Here is an 18,367-nt window from a genome sequence, read left to right as displayed (position 1 = left end):
GTTCTGGATGACTCAAGGCCATCACTGTTGCAAACAGTGGCAGCTCTGCAGCACTGTGGTCTACAGCCACTCTGGAGACCACCGACGTTGGCTGGGCTCTCTCGGCACAAGGGACATGGCACTTGTCTGGGCAGGCAAGCTCCTCTCTTGCTGAGCGTTTGTAGCTGGGAAGAAGCAGGGACTGAGAGGGTCCACCCAAGCCTCTCAAAGAACAGAGATGTTTCTTGCGCCTCAGAGGCTTTCCCCACGACTCCCTCAGCCACCAACGATTTCACATCCCCAGGGACTGAAGAACATCAACGATGTGTGCTCAGCAAATGCTTATTACGAATAAGCCATGTGTATGGTGGTTTGCAGCACACTGCATCTTCTCTGCATGTGTTAGTTCAGGAAGAAGTGAGAAGAGGAGGAGACAGAGACAATAGCCGAACCATACATCCGGGAACATTCAATGAGGCCATGCCAAATTGAGTGCTGGCAGTATCAAAGACTAATGGGAGAAATACAATTTTCAAGAAGATTATACATTTTCCTAGTCTCACAATGAAATGTGTATTTTGTTTCTGTGTGGTTATTCCTTCACATAAATAAAGAGGTCCAAAGTTTATTTTAGCATATAATTCCAAAAGGGAAAATACTGAATAAATTATGGTTGACTAACCCTAAACGCTGGTATTTTTTACATCTTAAAAAAGAATCAAGAAATTAGGAAATAATAGTTAGGAAAGGTGACTATTTAAATAGTCTTTTTACATCCTTTTAACAGGTTGCAGAGTTATTAGAATTTTGTTATCTCCTCGGGTGCTTGTTGTAACTTTGGATCATTCCGATACTAATGAACGTTCCTCCATACTTATTCTAAGATTGAAATCTCTTTTTCATGTTCTTTTCACAAAGGACATTTCCTTCCTTCCCTCCTTTCTTCTTTGCTTCCTCCCCTCCCTCCTGATTATTTATTAGAAAGGCAGAGTGAAAGAAAGCGAGAGGGAAAAACAAAGAGAGAGATCTTCTATTTACTGGTTCACTCTCCAAATGGTCAGGCCAGGACTGGGCTAGGCGAGCCCAGGAACCTGGAACTCCATCCAGGTCTCCCACATGGGTGGCAGGGAGCTGTATTAGAAGTTGAACAGTCAGAACTCAAACTGGTGCTCTGATGTGGGGTGTCAGTTTCTTAAAAATCCCTTTAAGGTACGCCTTAACAACATATCATCATTCAGCTTCCACCAATGTCCAGGAAACCTGACGGGAACATTTTCGTGTGTGTTTGTGTGTGATGTCTTCTTTGTTGGACAACAGATGAATGAGGCATGGCCCTGGCTCTGGGGGAGCTGACTGCGGGAAGGAGAGCTGGGTCATTAACCAATGACAATGCTAAGTACAGTCAACACAGCGACCAGCACAGGTTCTTGTTCAGTGGTGGATGAGCAAGTGTTGAGGCTGGCTTTGAACAGTTCCGTGTTGTCCCTGAGAGCCAGTCCTTTGCGCCTGAGCATAGGCCAGGGCAGCTCCAGTCCTCAAGGGATTCTTGCCTTTAAGGGGAAGGCACAGTTGCCCTCCCTGGTGTCAGGCAATCATTCATTCCTGCTACAACCTGAATGTTCCCCTTAATGCTTTCTTTCAAGAAAACTTGAAACAAACTTTCAATATAAAACTTGAAGTAAGCTTTCAATAAACTACTTACAATGTGAAATTGTATTTCCCAGGTTTTTCCATCTCCATGCTCCACCCAAACTCCAGCTCTTCACCAACAATAGCTTAACACTCTAGTGGGTTGTGGCTGATATTCCCTTCCCCATCCAGCTCTTCTGCTTACACTGGGTCTGGGTCATGAGGCTGATAGTCAACAAAAGATAAGGGTTGGGGCTGGTGCTGTGGCTCAGAGGGTTAAGCTATTGCCTGGGATGACACCAGCATCCTACATGGGTGCTGGTTCTAGTCCCAGCTGCTCCACTTCTGATCCAGCTCCCTGCTATGGCCTGAGAAGGCAGCAGAGGATGATCCAAGTATTTGGGCCCCTGTACCCACGTGGGAAACCCCAAGGAAGCTCCTGGCTTCGGATCAGCCCAACTCCAGCTACTGCTGCCATTTGGGGAGTGAACCAATGGATGGGAGATATTCTTTCTCTCTCTCTGTAATTCTGCCTTTCAATTAAATAAATAAATATTTAAAAGGAGAGAGAGGGAGAGAAGAGTCTGAGATTGGAGAACGTGATATCCCCAATCGACATTGGAAGATCACATCCTGTATGGGTATTTGGTAGAATTCAGAATATACTTGGAGAACTCAACTGGCGCCTGACGCAACACCACATTTAAAGTAGTTGATACATTGATTCACCCAAAGTACACTGCTCCATGAGTTTCAGACACTCAGGCAGAGAAGCATAAAGAAAATTCAGTTTTAAGAATCACAGATCTAAGACCGTGTGCAGCACTGTGGGTTGGGCCACTGCTTGCAAGGCCAGCATCCCATATGAATGTAGGTTCAAGTCCCAGCTGCTCCACTTCTGCTCTAGCTCCCCGTCAATGCACATGGGGAAGCAGCAGCAGATGCCACAAGTACTTGGGCCCCTGCCACCCATGTAGGAGACCAGAAGGGAGTTCTAGGCTCCTGGTTTGGCCCAGCCCCCGCTGCTGTGGTCATCCGGGGAGTGAACCAGCACATGTAAGATCTCTCTGTTTCTGTCTTTTCCTCTTTCTTTGTAACTCCACGTTTCAAATAGATGAATAAATCTTTTTTTAACAAAAGGAATCACAGTCATTCTATTTCAGTCACTAATGGCTACCTAGAATGCAGTTACTTCTCACTCTTTCCTGTGTACATGCGAGAGTATGTACAGGAACTTCAAAAACTTCATGGAAAACGGCATTAGAAGAGCTTATTTTGCTGAAAAACTTTTAAAATATATGCACAGTTTTTTTCAAACTATGCATTTCCCCCCCTTTTTTTTTTTAAAGATTTATTTAGGGGCCAGTGCTGTGGCACAGCAGGTTAAAGCCCAGGCCTGAAGCACCAGCATCCCATATGGGTGCTGGTTCTAGTACCAGCTGCTCCACTTCCAATCCAGCTCTGTGCTATGGCCTGGGAAGGCAGTAGAAGATGACACAAGTCCTTGGTCCTCTGCACCTTCGTGGGAGACCCGAAAGAAGCTCCTGGTTCCTGGCTTCAGATTGGCTCAGCTCCGGCCATTATGGCCATCTAGGGAGTGAATCAGCAGATGAAGACCTCTCTGTCTCTACCTCTGTAACTCTGTCTTTCAAATAAATAAATCTTTTTTTTAAAAAGATTTATATATTTATTTAAAAGGCAGGGTTTATAGAGATAAGCAGAGAGAGGGGAGAGATCTTCCATCTGTTGGTTCACTCCCCAAATAACCACAGTGGCTGGAGTCTGAAGCCAGGAGCCAGGAGCTTCTTCTGGGACTCCCACATGGGAGGAGGGACCCAAGCACTTGGGTCATCTTCTGCTGTTTTCCTGGGCGCATTAGCAGGGAGCTGGATCAGAAGAGGAGCAGCCGAGACTGGAACCGGCACCCATATAAGATGTGGGCATCACAGGTTGAGGCTTTGCCTACTACCTCACAGCACCAGCACCAGTCCTATTTCCTTTTTTTTTTTTTTTATTTTATTTATTTGAAAGACATGAGTGACAGAGAGAGAAGTTTTCCATCTGCTGTTCACTTCCCAAATTCCTACAATGGTTAGCGCAGAGCTGATTATAAACCAGGAGCCAGGAGCTTCCTCCAGGTCTCCCACTTGGGTGCAGGGGCCCAAGGCCTTGGGCCATCTTCTGCTGCTTTCCCAGGCCATAGCAGGGAGCTAGATCAGAAGTGGAGTAGTGGGGACTCGAACAAGCTCCCATATGGGATGCCAGTGCTGCAGGCCAGGGCTTTAACCCACTGTACCACACAGTGCCAGCCCTGCCCCCATGATTGTTTAAGTCCCTTTGTATACACCTTTCAGCCTCATAAGTATATTCCATCCACAGACAACTGCACAATTCACACTGACAAACCCCCCGCCCCACCCCGCCCATAAATCTTAACTAATTCTTTTGCTCTTTGAACACAGGAAATCCAGGGATCCATTAATATGCTCCAAGCAACTCTAAGCTTCATACTAAAGACCCAGTAAAGAAAAAACAAAACAAAACAAACAAACAAAAAACCTGGAAATCCTTGTTGACTATGCAGCGAAACAAAAACAAAACAAAAACAAAAAGCAAACAAACCAATGGTTCACAAACCTGAGCAGAAGGTAGAGGCAAAGTTCTGGAGGGCAGAGTCCACCTCTTCCACGCTGGACAGAGCCAGGAGCCGGGGCAGGAGGCCCTCCAGGGACTGCACGAAGAGCCTGGCGCTGTGCTGGTCGGCTTCCTGGGTCTTGAGCAGCTTCAGCGACAGGGCGGCGGTGCGCAGGGCGCGGGGGCCCAGGCAGTCCCGGGGGGTCTGCTCCTCGTCGGCCAGCGAGCAGTTGTCGGACCCGATGTCCGACACGTCCGACCTGCCCGAGTCCTTCTCTGCCGCCATGGAGTACTGATCGCAGGAATCGAACTCCGTCCTGGAAAGGTCTTGCTCGTCTACGCTGAAGTTGCTCTCGCTGTACCTGGATCCGTAGGACCTGGTCCTGCAGTCCACCGACAGGAAGTTGGTGATGTCCGGGAAGGCGACCGTGTGGCTGCGCTGGACCACATCCGGCTGGTCCACCGCTTCCAGTTCCGACACTTTGCTCAGCGTCTCCTTGCCCTCCTGGATGGCGGGCGACTTGAGGCTGCTCTTGTGCTGCTCCAGGTGGTCTTCGGGTGTGGTCTGACCCAGCTCCCCCTCCAAGGTGGTCTGGCCCGTGTCCGTGGTGACGCTGATGCTGATGTCAGGGCTCCTTTCGGTCCCCGCCTCCCAAGGCGTGTGTTCCGAGGACAGCACGCGCCGCTGCCAGCGGAAGTCGGCCTCGTTGATCTCCATGGAGTCTCGGCTGGACTCCGCTCCATCTTTCAGCTCCTCCAGGCGCAGGAGCAGCAGCTGCACCTGCGCGTCGCTCAGGCCCTTGCCCCGGCTGAGCTCGTCCAGGGCGCCGAGCAAGGTACAGACACAGGACACGGCGGCGTAGCAGGCTTCGATGCCGCCCTTGATGCACGCTTCGGTCATGCCGTCCATGATGCTAAACAGTGTTGGAAAGAGAAACATGGCACCCGTGCGTGAAACAGAAAAGAAAAAAAAAAAAAAAAAAAAAAAGCTCCGAAGTGCGCAAGAATGGTTAGCCTGCAGAACTGAATGGCATTCAACTCAGATCATCTTATTTGTTTAAAGATTAAACAGTCTAAGCAATAAATGATCGAATAGCACGCTGGGACTGGCAGTGGAAAACCTCTGTATAAGGCAGTCCGTCTGGGATCACGTTCCTTCTTGGCTACGATGGTTTATCTGGGAGCAAACCGAGACTCCCCATGGGAACATATGATCTTCCCACCAGCAGGCACTGAGCAAGCTTGCTTTTGTAGGAGGCTCAGTTTTTTTCAAACAGCAAAGTAGTTTCAAGGCTACATGGTCCGTGTGGACCGTCTTCCTCTATAAAATACACAGATCCCTGGACAGCCATGCCACTATGTCAAATCATGTAACATTCAGTGTTCTCAGGTGGGCTGCCTGTAAAGGAATTCTACGGCTATGGTGTGATAAACCAAAAAGATCTCCCAGAAAAATGATCCTCCTGAATAATATTGGACAGCTCATCTTGTACATACAAAGTTATAGGATTATAATAAATTGAGGTAAGTCTCATATGCCTTGTGGGCAAATTATTAACTGTACACTTCATTTAATGTAGATTCATGGGTGTTTTAGGAATTTGGAAACAAGACGGAAGGTATTTGGAACATCTGTGTTCACTAGAAGCATCGACCTAAAGGGGGAATGGATCATACAGTTTGAGAAGGTCCAGGTGAGACTTCCTTTTGGAAATTGATCTTTTTCTGGGTTCTGATTCAGTAGAGCTGGGTCCTGCCAAGTCGCAGAGACGCTGGGGGCTCCCGAGTATCTTAAGAAAGGGGGGAAACAACAGAGAAGGGAACGCCATTAAAAAGTGCAAAGTTTTAAAGTTGTGAGAAGAAATAAACATGTACTTTATTTACTAAGTGATAGACCATAATGTGAAACACAGTTGCAGGATTATCCCTTATTCGAAATGTTTCGGATCAGAAGTGTTTCAGATTTTGGAGTTTTGCAGATTACAGAACTTAGATCTACAATGAGTTATCTTGGGGACAGGACCCACTTCTCAACACAAAATTCATTCATGTTTCAGATACACCTCATACAATTGTATAGAATATTTTAAATAATTTTATGCACAAAGCAAAACTTGAGTAGATCAGCCTATCAGACTTGGGGCAAAACGTCAGTGCTCAACAACTTTTGGATTTTGGAGCATTGTGGAATTTTGGGCTAGGAAATCTGAACCTATATTTGGAAAATAGAATTGATTTAGGTATTCTTCTTGATATAAAGCACATACTCGGCTCCAGACTGTCTAGTTCAGGACTGGTTTAGACAACGAAAATTCTCTAAGGCATCATTTCAAAAAGTTTATAGCACAAGACTAGAAAACAGTTGCAATTTTTTTTTTTTGGTCAGATTGGCTTCTGATAAAATTTTCCTGGGTAGTTTCATATTTCATATTTCCTGGGTTGGGAAATATTCCCTGTTTAAATTTTTTGGAAAATTTCATGGAACATTAGAATATTTGTTCTCTGATTCCTAATATAACTTGTATCTAAAGCCATATCGGGCCAGTATTATTTTCTAAGGGGAAGATTTAAACTACTGATTCAATTTCTAAAAACAATTATGAGATTTTTTTTTTTTTTTTGACAGGCAGAGTAGATAGTGAGAGAGAGAGAGAGACATAGAGAAAGGTCTTCCTTTGCCGTTGGTTCACCCTCCAATGGCTGCCACGGCCAGCGCACCGCGCTGATCCGATGGCAGGAGCCAGGTGCTTCTCCTGGTCTCCCATGTGGGTGCAGGGCCCAAGGACTTGGGCCATCCTCCACTGCACTCCCTGGCCACAGCAGAGAGCTGGCCTGGAAGAGGGGCAACCGGGACAGAATCCGGCGCCCCGACCAGGACTAGAACCCAGTGTGCCAGCGCTGCAAGGCGGAGGATTAGCCTGTTGAGCCACGGCGCCAGCCCCTCTTTATCTTAATTGCCTCAAGACCCTATTTTATTTCTTTAATGTCTAACATTTGTAGTTGGGAGCATTTCTTATTTTTGCCTTCTTATTTTTACCTGCTCTGGAATTATTTTTAGTGCCATTGATAGAAGTTTTTCCATTTTCTGAGCCTCTGAAAAATCTTAACACATCATGCTTTAGTTGCTCCCCTACTGTGTTTGCATTTTATTGTACACCTTCTACCTTTATACTTATTTTTTTTTCTCCTCTCTACTTTGAATTTTTGCTGCTCCATTTTTTCCCAACTAAGTTGGATAATTAGGATGTTAATTTTAGGCTTTTTACTTTTTTAATATAAGCAGTTAAAGGTATAAGTATCCTTCCAGGCACTGCTTTAGCTACTTTCCCCTAAGTTTTCATGTATAGAGTTTCCATAATTGTTCCATTCTAACTGATTTATATTTCAATATGGTAGAAGTCTTTACAGAAAATTTTAATTTGAGGTTGAATTAATTCAAGGACAGAATGGCTAATGAAGTGAATGTGGAACACACATCCTGTCACTATGACCAGTCTTTATTATTTTGGAAAGATTTATTTATTTTATTCAAAAGAGTTAGAGAGCGAGAGAGAGAGAGATCTTTCACTCTCTGGTTTACTCCCAAAATGGCCACAATAGCATGACTGGGCCAAGCCAAAGCCAGGAGCCCAGAGCTTCTTCCCAGTCTCTCACGTGGGTGTAAGGGCCCAAGCACTTGTGTCATCCTCCACTGCTTTCCCAGGTGCACTAGAAGGGAGCTAGATCAGAAGTGGAGCAGCCGAACTCAAAGCAACACCTGTGGACACTGCAGGCTTTACCTTCTATGCCACAGGGCCAGCACCATATGCACATTCATTTTCAAAGTAATTTATACTCCAAGCAAAGCAGGAAAAGGTCTAAGTAGAAAGCTGCTAAGGACTCTCTTTCCATATTTCTCTTTGGCCATGGAAATTAGAAGTCTGTGCTATCCTGGGAACACAGAAATGGAGCTTCCACTTTTCTCTCCATGTTTCATTCCTTTGATATCAAAAGTGAAATGATATGGGGACTAACATTGATCAGGTTCATAATTCTCTCTCTCTCTCTCTCTCTCTCTCTCTCTCTCTCTCTCTCCTTCTCTCCCCTGCTCTCTGTCTCTCCAGGCCTTCCTCCAATTAGCCACACTTAGGAGCCTCTTGCTGCCCCACCTCTTGCTGGAAGGCAAGTGCATTTAGGTCCAGTGAAGACAAAAGGTGAAGAACAGACAGGCAGGAGAGACAGAGACCTGGCAGAACAGCAGGAGCTACACCCCGCCTCCGGATGTAATACTCTCCGCTTCCTGAGGGTGGCGATACGTGCCCCACATACATCTGCACTTCATGTTACTCTGCAAACGTCACTACATTTTGAACAATACTGAATATTGAAATTTGAATACTCTAACAACGGACAGAGGGGAAAACCGCCTGTTCAGAATTCAGCAGACTAACCTACCGTGTGTTGCCCCCTATCTGTGGGTGCATGGCAGAGACAGGACTCAAACTCTGCCCCTTGGACTCGGGCTCTGGAAGCCAGGAGCTCAATCAGTGCCAGGAAAGGGGCTCCCGGTCTTGCTCCCACTGCGGTAGGAGGGGCTGGTCCAGAAATAAGAGTGGGTCTAAGGTAAGGGACAAGGCTTTGCACCTTTGCTTTTTCCTCGGGACTTCAGGCCATCACCTGACCTCATCACACCTTAGTTATTTGCAGGTGGCAACTCCTTTCCCCTGGCTTCATGCTTCCATAGGAGAGAAAATACCCCAGCAGAGTCAAGTTCTGGGCCTCTCTTCCACCCTCCTCTCACCTCTTCCCTGTGCAGGGGAAGGGCTTAAGCTGGCTGCTGAGTTTGGGAAAACGAGCCGAGCATCCACGGCCAGCCTGGCCTCTCTCCTCTTCCTTGGTGCAAGCCAGGCCGGCTCCTCCAGGCTACAGGTTTAACAGGGGCAGTGGCAGGTCCCTGGGGAAGGCCCACAGCCACCTGGGTGGTGACGAAGCCGCCTCGTATCTCTTGGCTCAGCCATTTTTGTTCATTGACTCACAGGAGATCCATTCTTAAAGCTGCCCTTTTGCCCAGCTCTGCCAGGGAGAAGTAACATTTTTCATTGACAAAAAATATCAATTCACAAAGGTATGAATGTTAAAGATAATAGAGGTGACTCCTGTTGCCGGCTTAACAATTTGACACTCCTGTTCATGGCGTCAGTAATCTCCCTAGGCTCTAGTCATGAGTTGCCAGGGCTATGGAAGCCTTTAGGGTTCGTTGACTTTGATCTTATTCCGATAGGGTCACAGTCAAAGTGGAAGTTCTCTCCTCCCTTCAGAGAAAGGTACCTCCTTCTTTGATGGCCCCGTTCTTTCCACTGGGATCTCACTCACAGAGATCTTTCATTTAGGTCTTCTTTTTTTTTTCTTTTCCATGGTATCTTGGCTTTCCATGCCTACAATACTCTCATGGGCTCTTCAGCCAGGTCCGAATGCCTTAAGGGCTGATTCTGAGGCCAGAGTGTTGTTTAGGACGTCTGCCATTCTATGAGTCTGCTGTGTATCCCACTTCCCATGCTGGATCTTTCTCTCCCTTTTTGATTCTATCAGTTAGTATCCCATGTGGGATCTGTCCCTAATGTGTTGTCTAATGAGCAGTGATGCTATAACTAGTACTGAAACAGTATTTTTACACTTTGTGTTTCTGCGTGGGTACAAACTGATGAGATCTTTACTAATTATATACTGAATCGATCTTCTGTATATAAAGATATTTGGAAATGAAAAAAAAAAAAACCTGGTGTTAAATTGGAAATGGCATAGAAAATTAATTTTTTTAAAAAAATATTATGTAGGATCTCTATCTTTAATGTGCTGCACACTCTTATTTAATGCTATAACTAGTACTCCAACAGTATTTTTTTTTTTCACTTTGTGTTGCTATATGGGGGCAAACTGTTGAAATCGTTACCTAATTTATACTAAACTGATCTTTTGTACATAAAGAGAATCGAAAATGAATCATGATGTGATTGGAAGGGGAGAGGGAGCGGGAAAGGGGAGGGTTGTGGGTGGGAGGGAAGTTTTGGGAGGGGGAAGCCATTGTAACCCATGAGCTGTACTTTGGAAATTTATATTCATTAAATAAAAGTTTAATAATAATAAAAAAAAGATAATAGAGGTGAAATACCTGGTGTATAGTAGGCAGGTTTTTAAAATTGGGATTATGACTGTGTGCTTAGATTTCCTTAACCAGCAATTAAATCTGGGTGACTCCATTTCTAGAAATGTTGGGTCAGAATTTTCCATGATTCCATGTAGTCGAACCTCATTAAAACAACACCAAGAGGCAATTCAAACTTAGCTTCTTAGAAATTGGTTAGTAGTGGAGCAGGCATCGTGGCATGGAGGGTTAAGGGGCTGTCTGTTATGACAGAATCCTATATAAGCTCTGGTTTAAGTCCTGCCTGCTCCACTTCTGATCCAGCTCCCTGCCAGTGCTCCTCGGAAAGCAGCAAAGAGGGTCCAAGTACTTGGGCTCCTGCACTCATGTAGGAGACTCAGAAGAAGCTCCTGGCTTGGCACTGACCCAGCACTAGCTGCTGTGGCCACTTGGGAGTGAACCAGTGGATGGTAGATCGATTGATGATTGATTCTCTCTCTCTCTCTCTCTCTCTCTCTCTCTCTCTCTCTCTCTCTGTGTGTGTGTGTGTGTGTCTGTAACCTTGCCTTTCAAATAAATAAATCATTAAAAAGAAAGAAATTGGTTGGTAGCAAATATTGCTCAAAGACAAATGAGTCATCAGCAAGGGAACTTTGTTACTCTGATTCAGCAGGGGGAGAGGGGGGGAGGGGTGGCTAGGTCCCCAAAGGAAACAAATTTGACCTTCGAAGTTCACAAATACAAAAATACCATCCCTTTTCTGTTATAGCTCTTCGAAAGAAAGCAGAGGCATCCTTGTTTGAATTAACCTCAAAATAACTGCAACTCTGCCTGAAACCCAGGGAGTGGCACACGGAAACAGCTATCGCCAGAGGTTGACCTTGGCGTTCTTGTCGGGGTCATGACATTGGGGGGAAAGGAGGTACAAATCCCTTTGGCAAAGGGGTTCCTTTTAGCAATCACAGATTAGTCAAGCTCTTTTTTTGTATAAGCTACAACCTGAGCATAAAATTCTTTTGAAATCCAGTTTGGGCCAAAGTGGAATATACAGCCATATCTGTACAAATAGAACCTACGGTGGCAGAAGGCGATCTCAGCCTGGGACCCAGGCAGGTGCACAGGCACCGAGCTCAAGAATCCCATGGGCCTGCATCAGTGAGCATGGTCAACCCCTCCTGACTTGGCCCCCAACACACACACACACACGATGACCCTAGTGATACTGGTAGTTTCTGAAAACCATGTGGGAATCAAGAAGTCCCAGCGAGTCATCTGCAAACACGTCCCTGAGGCTTCCGGTGTGCGAGACGCTGCGCCGAGAGCCCCCGGCAAACCCTCTTTCCTACCTCCTTCATTACTTTGATGGCTTCCACGCGGTGCTGGGGAGGCGGGTAAAGCAGCACTCGGTGATAGAGGGACTGCAGCACGGGCTTCATGGAGTCCACCGACCCCACCAGCCGCACCAGCTCGGCTGCAAGGTAATAGATGGTGCGAGCCACAGGCCCGCTGAGGGCGGGCGCGGTGCAGGAGCAGCCGGAGCCGCGACCCTGGTCGGAAACGCCCGCAGCGGCAGAGTCCGACTCCACGCTGGTGCCTGCGCTGCTGCTGTGAGCAGACGTGATGGTCTTGTCGTGAATGGGATTCCCCAGGACGACGATGAGAGCAGGGCAGAGCTTCTTCCTGGAAAGACACAGCGGGGGAAGTCAGGCGGCAGAATGCAAAGGGCACCCTGAGGGGAACACCGGATGCCCTGGGAATGACCATGGAAATGACCGGAGAAGCTGGGCTCCTCCTTGCTCTGACTGTTGGCTGCGTTCTGCCCCATTTGCCTCTCTCTCCATTCTTCCTGGGTTTCTCAAGCTAGGGTTGGCTAATTAAACTGCAAGAGCAGCATTAAGAAAACAGCTTAATTGAAGGGATCATCTCAAAATGCTACACGGCTGCGAGAGGGTGTTTAGCCTGTGGCTGGGATGCCCACCTTCCACATCAAAGTGCCTGGGTTCAATACCCGACTCTGCCCTTGCTGCCAGCTTCCTGCCCATGCAAACCCTGGGAGGCCGTGGTGATGGCTCCAGTGGTTCGAGTCTTACCACTCGCATAGGGGACATGGATTGCCTTCCCAGCTCTGGCATCAGCCTGACTCAGCCCAAGCTGTAGGAGACAGTTCCATGAGTGAACCGGCAGATGGACCCTGCTCTCCCTGTTTCTGTCTCTGATTCTCAAGAAAGCAAACTGCTAAATGGCTTAAAGTTTTGTTTAAAAATAAGTTACGCCATTATTTCTCATTTGACAAGTTATTTTCAAATTCTGTACTGACACTGACAGTCGGCTTCCTCCCTGTCCACGGGCCCAGAACAGCCACCTGGCAACCTGAGGGCACCTGTCATCTAACTAAGTGACCGGCTCTCAGGCTGAGACGGAGAGCAGAGCAGGGTAGGGCTAACAGTGAGATTCAATCTCCCTCACGCCCTGCATGTAATTCTGCCTCTATGTGTTCTTATAACCAGCAACACAGTAAGCCTCCTCATTCTCATCTCTCGTAAGCCTATGATGTCAGCAAAGTGGAATAAGGACTTGGAAGCAATTTTGTCATAATCGTCGTCTGTTTCTCTCTGCATTTTGTTCTGATTCATGTAAACAAACCAATTTCCCTGCTCTCTCCCCCAGACACGTACACTCGGATGGAGCCACTGGTAGGACAAGGAACACTGTGGAAAGGGACCGAGAGGCACAGCCAGGAGGAGCCCTGGGGGAGGGGGGGCACCTCTGGGTAGGGGTCTACTCACCAGATCAGGTCTGTGAAGCCCCTGTGCAGGTGCATGGCGGAGGAGGAGCTGCTGAGCACGGACAGGATGCACTCCAAGTACAGAAGCTGCAGCTGCTGACTCTCACTGCAGAACGGAACCAGCACACACACGTTGGCAGACAGACAACAGGGGAATCAAAGGTGGTATGTGGGTTCATACCTAGGACATGGTAGGCATTGCTATGCCTAACTTAGCAATTATTTAGAGCGTATTTTTTTTTTTAAAGCTCTATTTCGTTGAAAGGCAGACTGACACAGAGGGACAAGAGACAGAGAGATCTTCCAACCGTTGGTTCATTCCCCAAATGCCCGCAACAGCTGGGGCTTGGCCAGGCCAAAGTCAGGAGTCAGGAATTCCACCCAGGTCTCCCACAGGAGTGGCAGGAACCCAAGTACCTGGGCCAGCATCAGCTATCTCCCAGGGCGCATATTAGCAGGAAGCTTGCTTAGAAGCAGGGGTGGCACTTGACCCAAGCATCCCAAGTGGCATCTTAATTGCTGTGCTGCCACACCTGCTCTTAAGCAAGCCCTAATTTTTTGGGGGAGATGCTTAGTATTCTGGGTTAGATTGTATCATCCTGAAAATTCATAGATTAAGGTCCTAATCCCCAGGGTCCCAGAGTGTGACCTTTTGTTTGGAGTTACAGGTTGTACAGGGATAATCAAGTTTAAATGAGGTCCCCAGTGTGGAGCCTTTTTCACTAAGACTGGTGCCCTTAATAAAATGGCACTTTGGACACCGGTCCATAAAGAGGGAAGACAACCAAAGAAACACAGGGGACATCAAAAAGTTTATGGAAAATGTACATTATGGATAAACTATGCATGGATCTCAATTTTTTTTAGCCAAAATGAACTTTTAATTCCATTACCCTCGAACTTTCTGAAGCAGCCTTGCTCAAGCCAAGGAGAGGGATTTGCAATGGATCTCACTGTCACAGAGCTCAGAGGGAAGCAACCTCACCAACACACCAACGCCTTGGCCATGGACGGCTCCCCTCCAGAACTGTGAGGCGAGAACCTTCTGTTGTTCACGGTACCATTTAGGGGACTTTGTTAGGGCAGCCCTAGCAAACTCAGTGGGGAAAAATTATTTGTTATTCAGAAACTTGTCTTTTTAGAACAGCTTTCTGTAGAATTAACAGAGAAACTAATAGGGAAGAGTCACTCCATGAGATGATTTCAAAAAATTCATAGAAAAATGGAATTAAGGGCTGGTGGTGTGGTGCAGCAGGTTAAGCCACCAGCTGCGATGCCTTTATCCCACGGGAATGCTGGTTTGAGCCCCAGTTGCTCCACTTCCAATCTAATTCCCTGCTAATGAACTAGGAAGCCGAGGAAAATGGCCTAAGTACTTGAGTTCCTGCCACCCACACAGGAGACCCAGGCAGAGTTTCTGGCTCCTGACTTCAGCCTGACCCAACCCTGGTGGTTACAGCCATTTGGAGAGTAAACTGAGTAATTAGCAGACAGAAGATCCATCAGTCTTTCAAATAGAGAAACAAATCTTTTTCAAAAAGTGGAACTGAAAGATAAGTTCCAGTATATTTCTTAAAAAAAAAAATCCATGCATAGATTTTTCATAATACACATTTTTCCATGAACTTTTGGAACAATTCTATTTTCTTTTGTTAAGATTTTATTTATTTGAGAGGTAGAGTTACAGATAGAAAGAGGGGAAGAGAGAAAGATCTTCTATCTGCTGGTTCACTCCCCAAATAGCCAATCTGAAGCCAGAAGCCAGGAGCTTCTTCTGGGCCTCCCATGCTGCTGCAGGGGCCCAAGCATTTGAGCCATGTTCCACTGCTTTCCCAGGCCACAGCAGAGAGCTGGATCAGAAGAAGAGCAGCCAGGACATGAACCGGCGCCCATATGGGCTGCCGGCTCCACAGGCAGAGGCTTAACCTACTACACCACAGCACCTGTCCTTAACCACCCACATACATGGTTTGTCCTGTTAACATCTTACAGTGCATCTGCTATAATTAATGAACAAATATTTGCACATTAACTAAAATCTATAGCTTATGCCAGAATGTTAATTTTTAACATGTCTAATAGTCTAAACCTTTCAAGAGGCCATTTACTACATTATCTTTTAACTGGTCAATAATTTACTAATTTGTATTTGACTTTCCTACTTTATTTGTTGAGGAAATGTGGTTCTTCACTGGACAAATTATCTTCCACAGTTCTTGTTTTGGAGTTCCTCAGTAGAGCCAGCAAAGAGAACAGACAAGGCTTTTCCTCAGCCCACCAGCAGGTATTACAATCCAGGCAGGTGGCAAAGAGACAGAGGGGCTGAGGAAGAAAATTTTCTAGGACACGTTTACTATAAATATATCATAAACCTTCTAAAGAGAATTCACTCAGCAATCTGGCATGGAATGGGATCTTCAGAAAAAAGAGACACTTGGTGATAAAACTCATTTTTAGGGGCCGGCATTGTGGCATAGCAAGTTAAGCATCTGCCTGCAATGCCAGCATCCCAAATGGGCACTGGTTTGAGACCTGGCTGCTCCACTTCTGATCTGGCCCTGAGAAAGCAATGGAAGATGGCCCAAGAACTGGGGCCCCTGCATCCATGCGGGAGACCCGAATGAAGCTCCTGGCTCTGGCCTGACCCAGCCCCAGCTGTTGTGGCCATTTAAGGAGTGAACCAGTGGATGGAGATCTCTCTCTTTCTCTCTCTGTGTGTCTTGCTTCTTCTTTCTGTAACTTTCAAAACAAACAAACAAAAAAACTTAAAAAGATTAAGATCTTTACATTGTTCTAAAAAATCATTTTTAGTTGAGTCTTTTCTTCTTTAGTTTAAAACAAATAAGTCCCAAAAGGAAGCCTCGTGTTCTTAGCAGCTCAAATAATTCCTAGGAAAAGGAGGCAGAGGAAAGGCAGACTCAGGAGGGGAAAAGTATAAACTTGAGGAGACAGAAGGGAGAAAGGAAAATGGACCATCAGACCACCCCCCAGGCTGCAGCTGTCTCACTGCAAAAACAAAACAAAACAAAACTGGGGAATTGTCAGATGAAGACAGTAAGACAGGGGCTGGGGAGGGTGGTCCTCACCAGTGCCAAGTGCAATACCCTAAAATTGACATCATGCCCTAAAACTGGTTGGCAAGTGATAGATCTAGGGCAAACCCCTGCCCACGGTCTCAGAACCAAAATCTATTTGTATGTTTTTAGAAGGTTGTAAAATCAAACAGAAACAGATAGGAGACAGAGACACTGTTGAATAGCCCTTATCCAAATTGCCTGGGGCCAGAAGTGTTGTAGACTTTGGAGTTTTCCCGATTATGGAATATTTGTATAAGCTTTACCAGGTTAGTGTCCCAAATCTGACAATCCCGAGTCCCAGGTGCGCTCCAAAGTGTTGAGGCATGTCAGAGTTTGGATTTGCAGAGTGGTGGTGCTCAGCTTATAGTACGTGGCCTTTTACAGGAATGTGTGATGACTCATAATCTAAAGAGAGCTACTTTGTCCAGAGTAGTGTACAATGGTCAAAATTTAACTGTCTTGAAAGAGGGATCCTACTTCTATCTTGATGTCTTCTACTATATCATTTCAGGGTGGAGAAAGAGACAGGGTAGGGCTGAGTCTTCACGAAACTTATCGCTGTTTGCCAAGAGGTAGGTAATAGCTGGAGGAAGAATAAGAAAAGCTAGAACTAATCAGCCATTTGGAACTGTGTGCAGACTTCATAATTCCAGGGTCCAACTCCTACGAGCTTCCTGTCAACGCTTATGAACAAGACGCAGTTGCTGACCTCAAACAGCACATTCTGTGTTATTATGGGACTTGACAGACAAATAAGCAAGGAGATAGGAAATACTGAAAATGAGTCACCCAACACTTAGAGACCATGCTATGTAAGTTAAACTGTGAGACCATATAGGACAGGCATCTCCTTAGGATCTAGAAAGAATTTCCCTAGGCAATGGAGTCGTAGTAGAAACTTGAAATTCAAGTCAGGGCCTGCTGAATAGAGGATTTGGGGAGGGGGGTCTGCAAAGCCTGGGGGCAGAGAAGGAAGAGTTTGGGCTGGGAGGTTTGTGGATGGAGTGGAATGCAAAGATGGCACCACCAGAAGGGGGCGCTAGAGAGCAGGCAGGGCCTGGAAGCTTGCTAACTCCTCTAGATTCTATTCTATTCATCTTCAATTCTATTTGCATTTAAAACACTCATCTCATGTAGAACAAACAGAGCAACAATAACAACCACAACAACAAAAATACTAAAAGGAATAAAATAGTAAGTTGTTCCTCAACAGTCTAGACAAGGGCTGATCCTGTCTCTGTTTGTTCTACATAAGACCACTGGTTGAACTGTGTAATCAATGCACAATCATTTTTAGGCGTTTAAAGTTAACAGAAAAGTGATCTATGTTAAACATAGGAGTGGGAATAAGAGAGGGAGGAGATATATAGGTTGGCACATGTTCACTCGGACTTACCTCCAATGGTGGAACTAGAAATGTGCCAGGGGATTTCAAATCAATTTTACCAAGGAGGCAGGTACTAATGCCAGCGCACTTGGTAAAGTGATAAGTATAAATACACAACCAATCAAAAAGATAGGGTATGTGTTGAAGAGATTTCACAAATAAGACCAGTGTAAGCAAATAATGAAGGATAGAATTAAAAAGGAGAGAATGATCCTGCGGGGGAAGCAAGACACACAGCAGACTCATAGAATGGCAAACGCCCAAAACAGCACTCCTGCCTCAGAATCAACCCTTGGGACATTTGGATCTGGCTAAAAGGTCCATGAGAGTCTCACAGGCATGGAAAGCCATGACACGACGGCAAAAAACAATCTAAATGAAAGACCCTGGTGAACAAGACCCCAGCAGAAGGAACAGGCCATCAAGGAGAGAGGCGCCTTTCTCTGAAGGGAGGAAGGAACCTCCACTGTGATACGGCCTTGACTAAACAAGTTCAGAGTCAGTGAACTCAAGGGACTTCCATAGCCTAGACAGCTCATAGCAAGAGTCTCGGGTGATTGCTGACGTCATAAATAAGAGTGCCAATTGTTAAATCAACAACGGGAGTCACTGGGTACATGCTCCCCATGTAGGATCTCTGTCCTTAATGTGTTTTACTATGAAACTTAAAAACAACACTACTAGTCGAACAGTACCCTGTACCTTGTGTGGTTGTGTGAGTGCAGCCTGTTGAAATCCTTGCTTAGTATATACTA

At 46.1% G+C, this 18,367-nt stretch overlaps 1 protein-coding gene across 1 annotated transcript in view; it reads right to left on the bottom strand.

Moving 5' to 3' along the window:
* Window positions 1-18,367, bottom strand: part of ARFGEF3 (ARFGEF family member 3) — a 183,321-nt gene that overhangs the window by 71,136 nt on the left and 93,818 nt on the right. Inside the window, exons 9-12 of the mRNA XM_062186827.1 lie at window positions 13,150-13,254; window positions 11,710-12,043; window positions 5,920-6,032; window positions 4,246-5,156 (exon numbers count right to left, since the gene is read on the bottom strand). Coding sequence (XP_062042811.1) covers window positions 4,246-5,156; window positions 5,920-6,032; window positions 11,710-12,043; window positions 13,150-13,254 — 1,463 coding nt within the window. The remainder of the gene's footprint in view (window positions 1-4,245; window positions 5,157-5,919; window positions 6,033-11,709; window positions 12,044-13,149; window positions 13,255-18,367) is intronic.

The sequence above is a fragment of the Lepus europaeus genome, chromosome 3, assembly GCF_033115175.1.
Source record: "Lepus europaeus isolate LE1 chromosome 3, mLepTim1.pri, whole genome shotgun sequence".
NCBI lineage: Eukaryota > Metazoa > Chordata > Mammalia > Lagomorpha > Leporidae > Lepus > Lepus europaeus.
The sequence above is the reverse complement of the archived record's forward strand: the minus strand, read 5'-3'. Positions and strand labels throughout refer to the sequence as shown.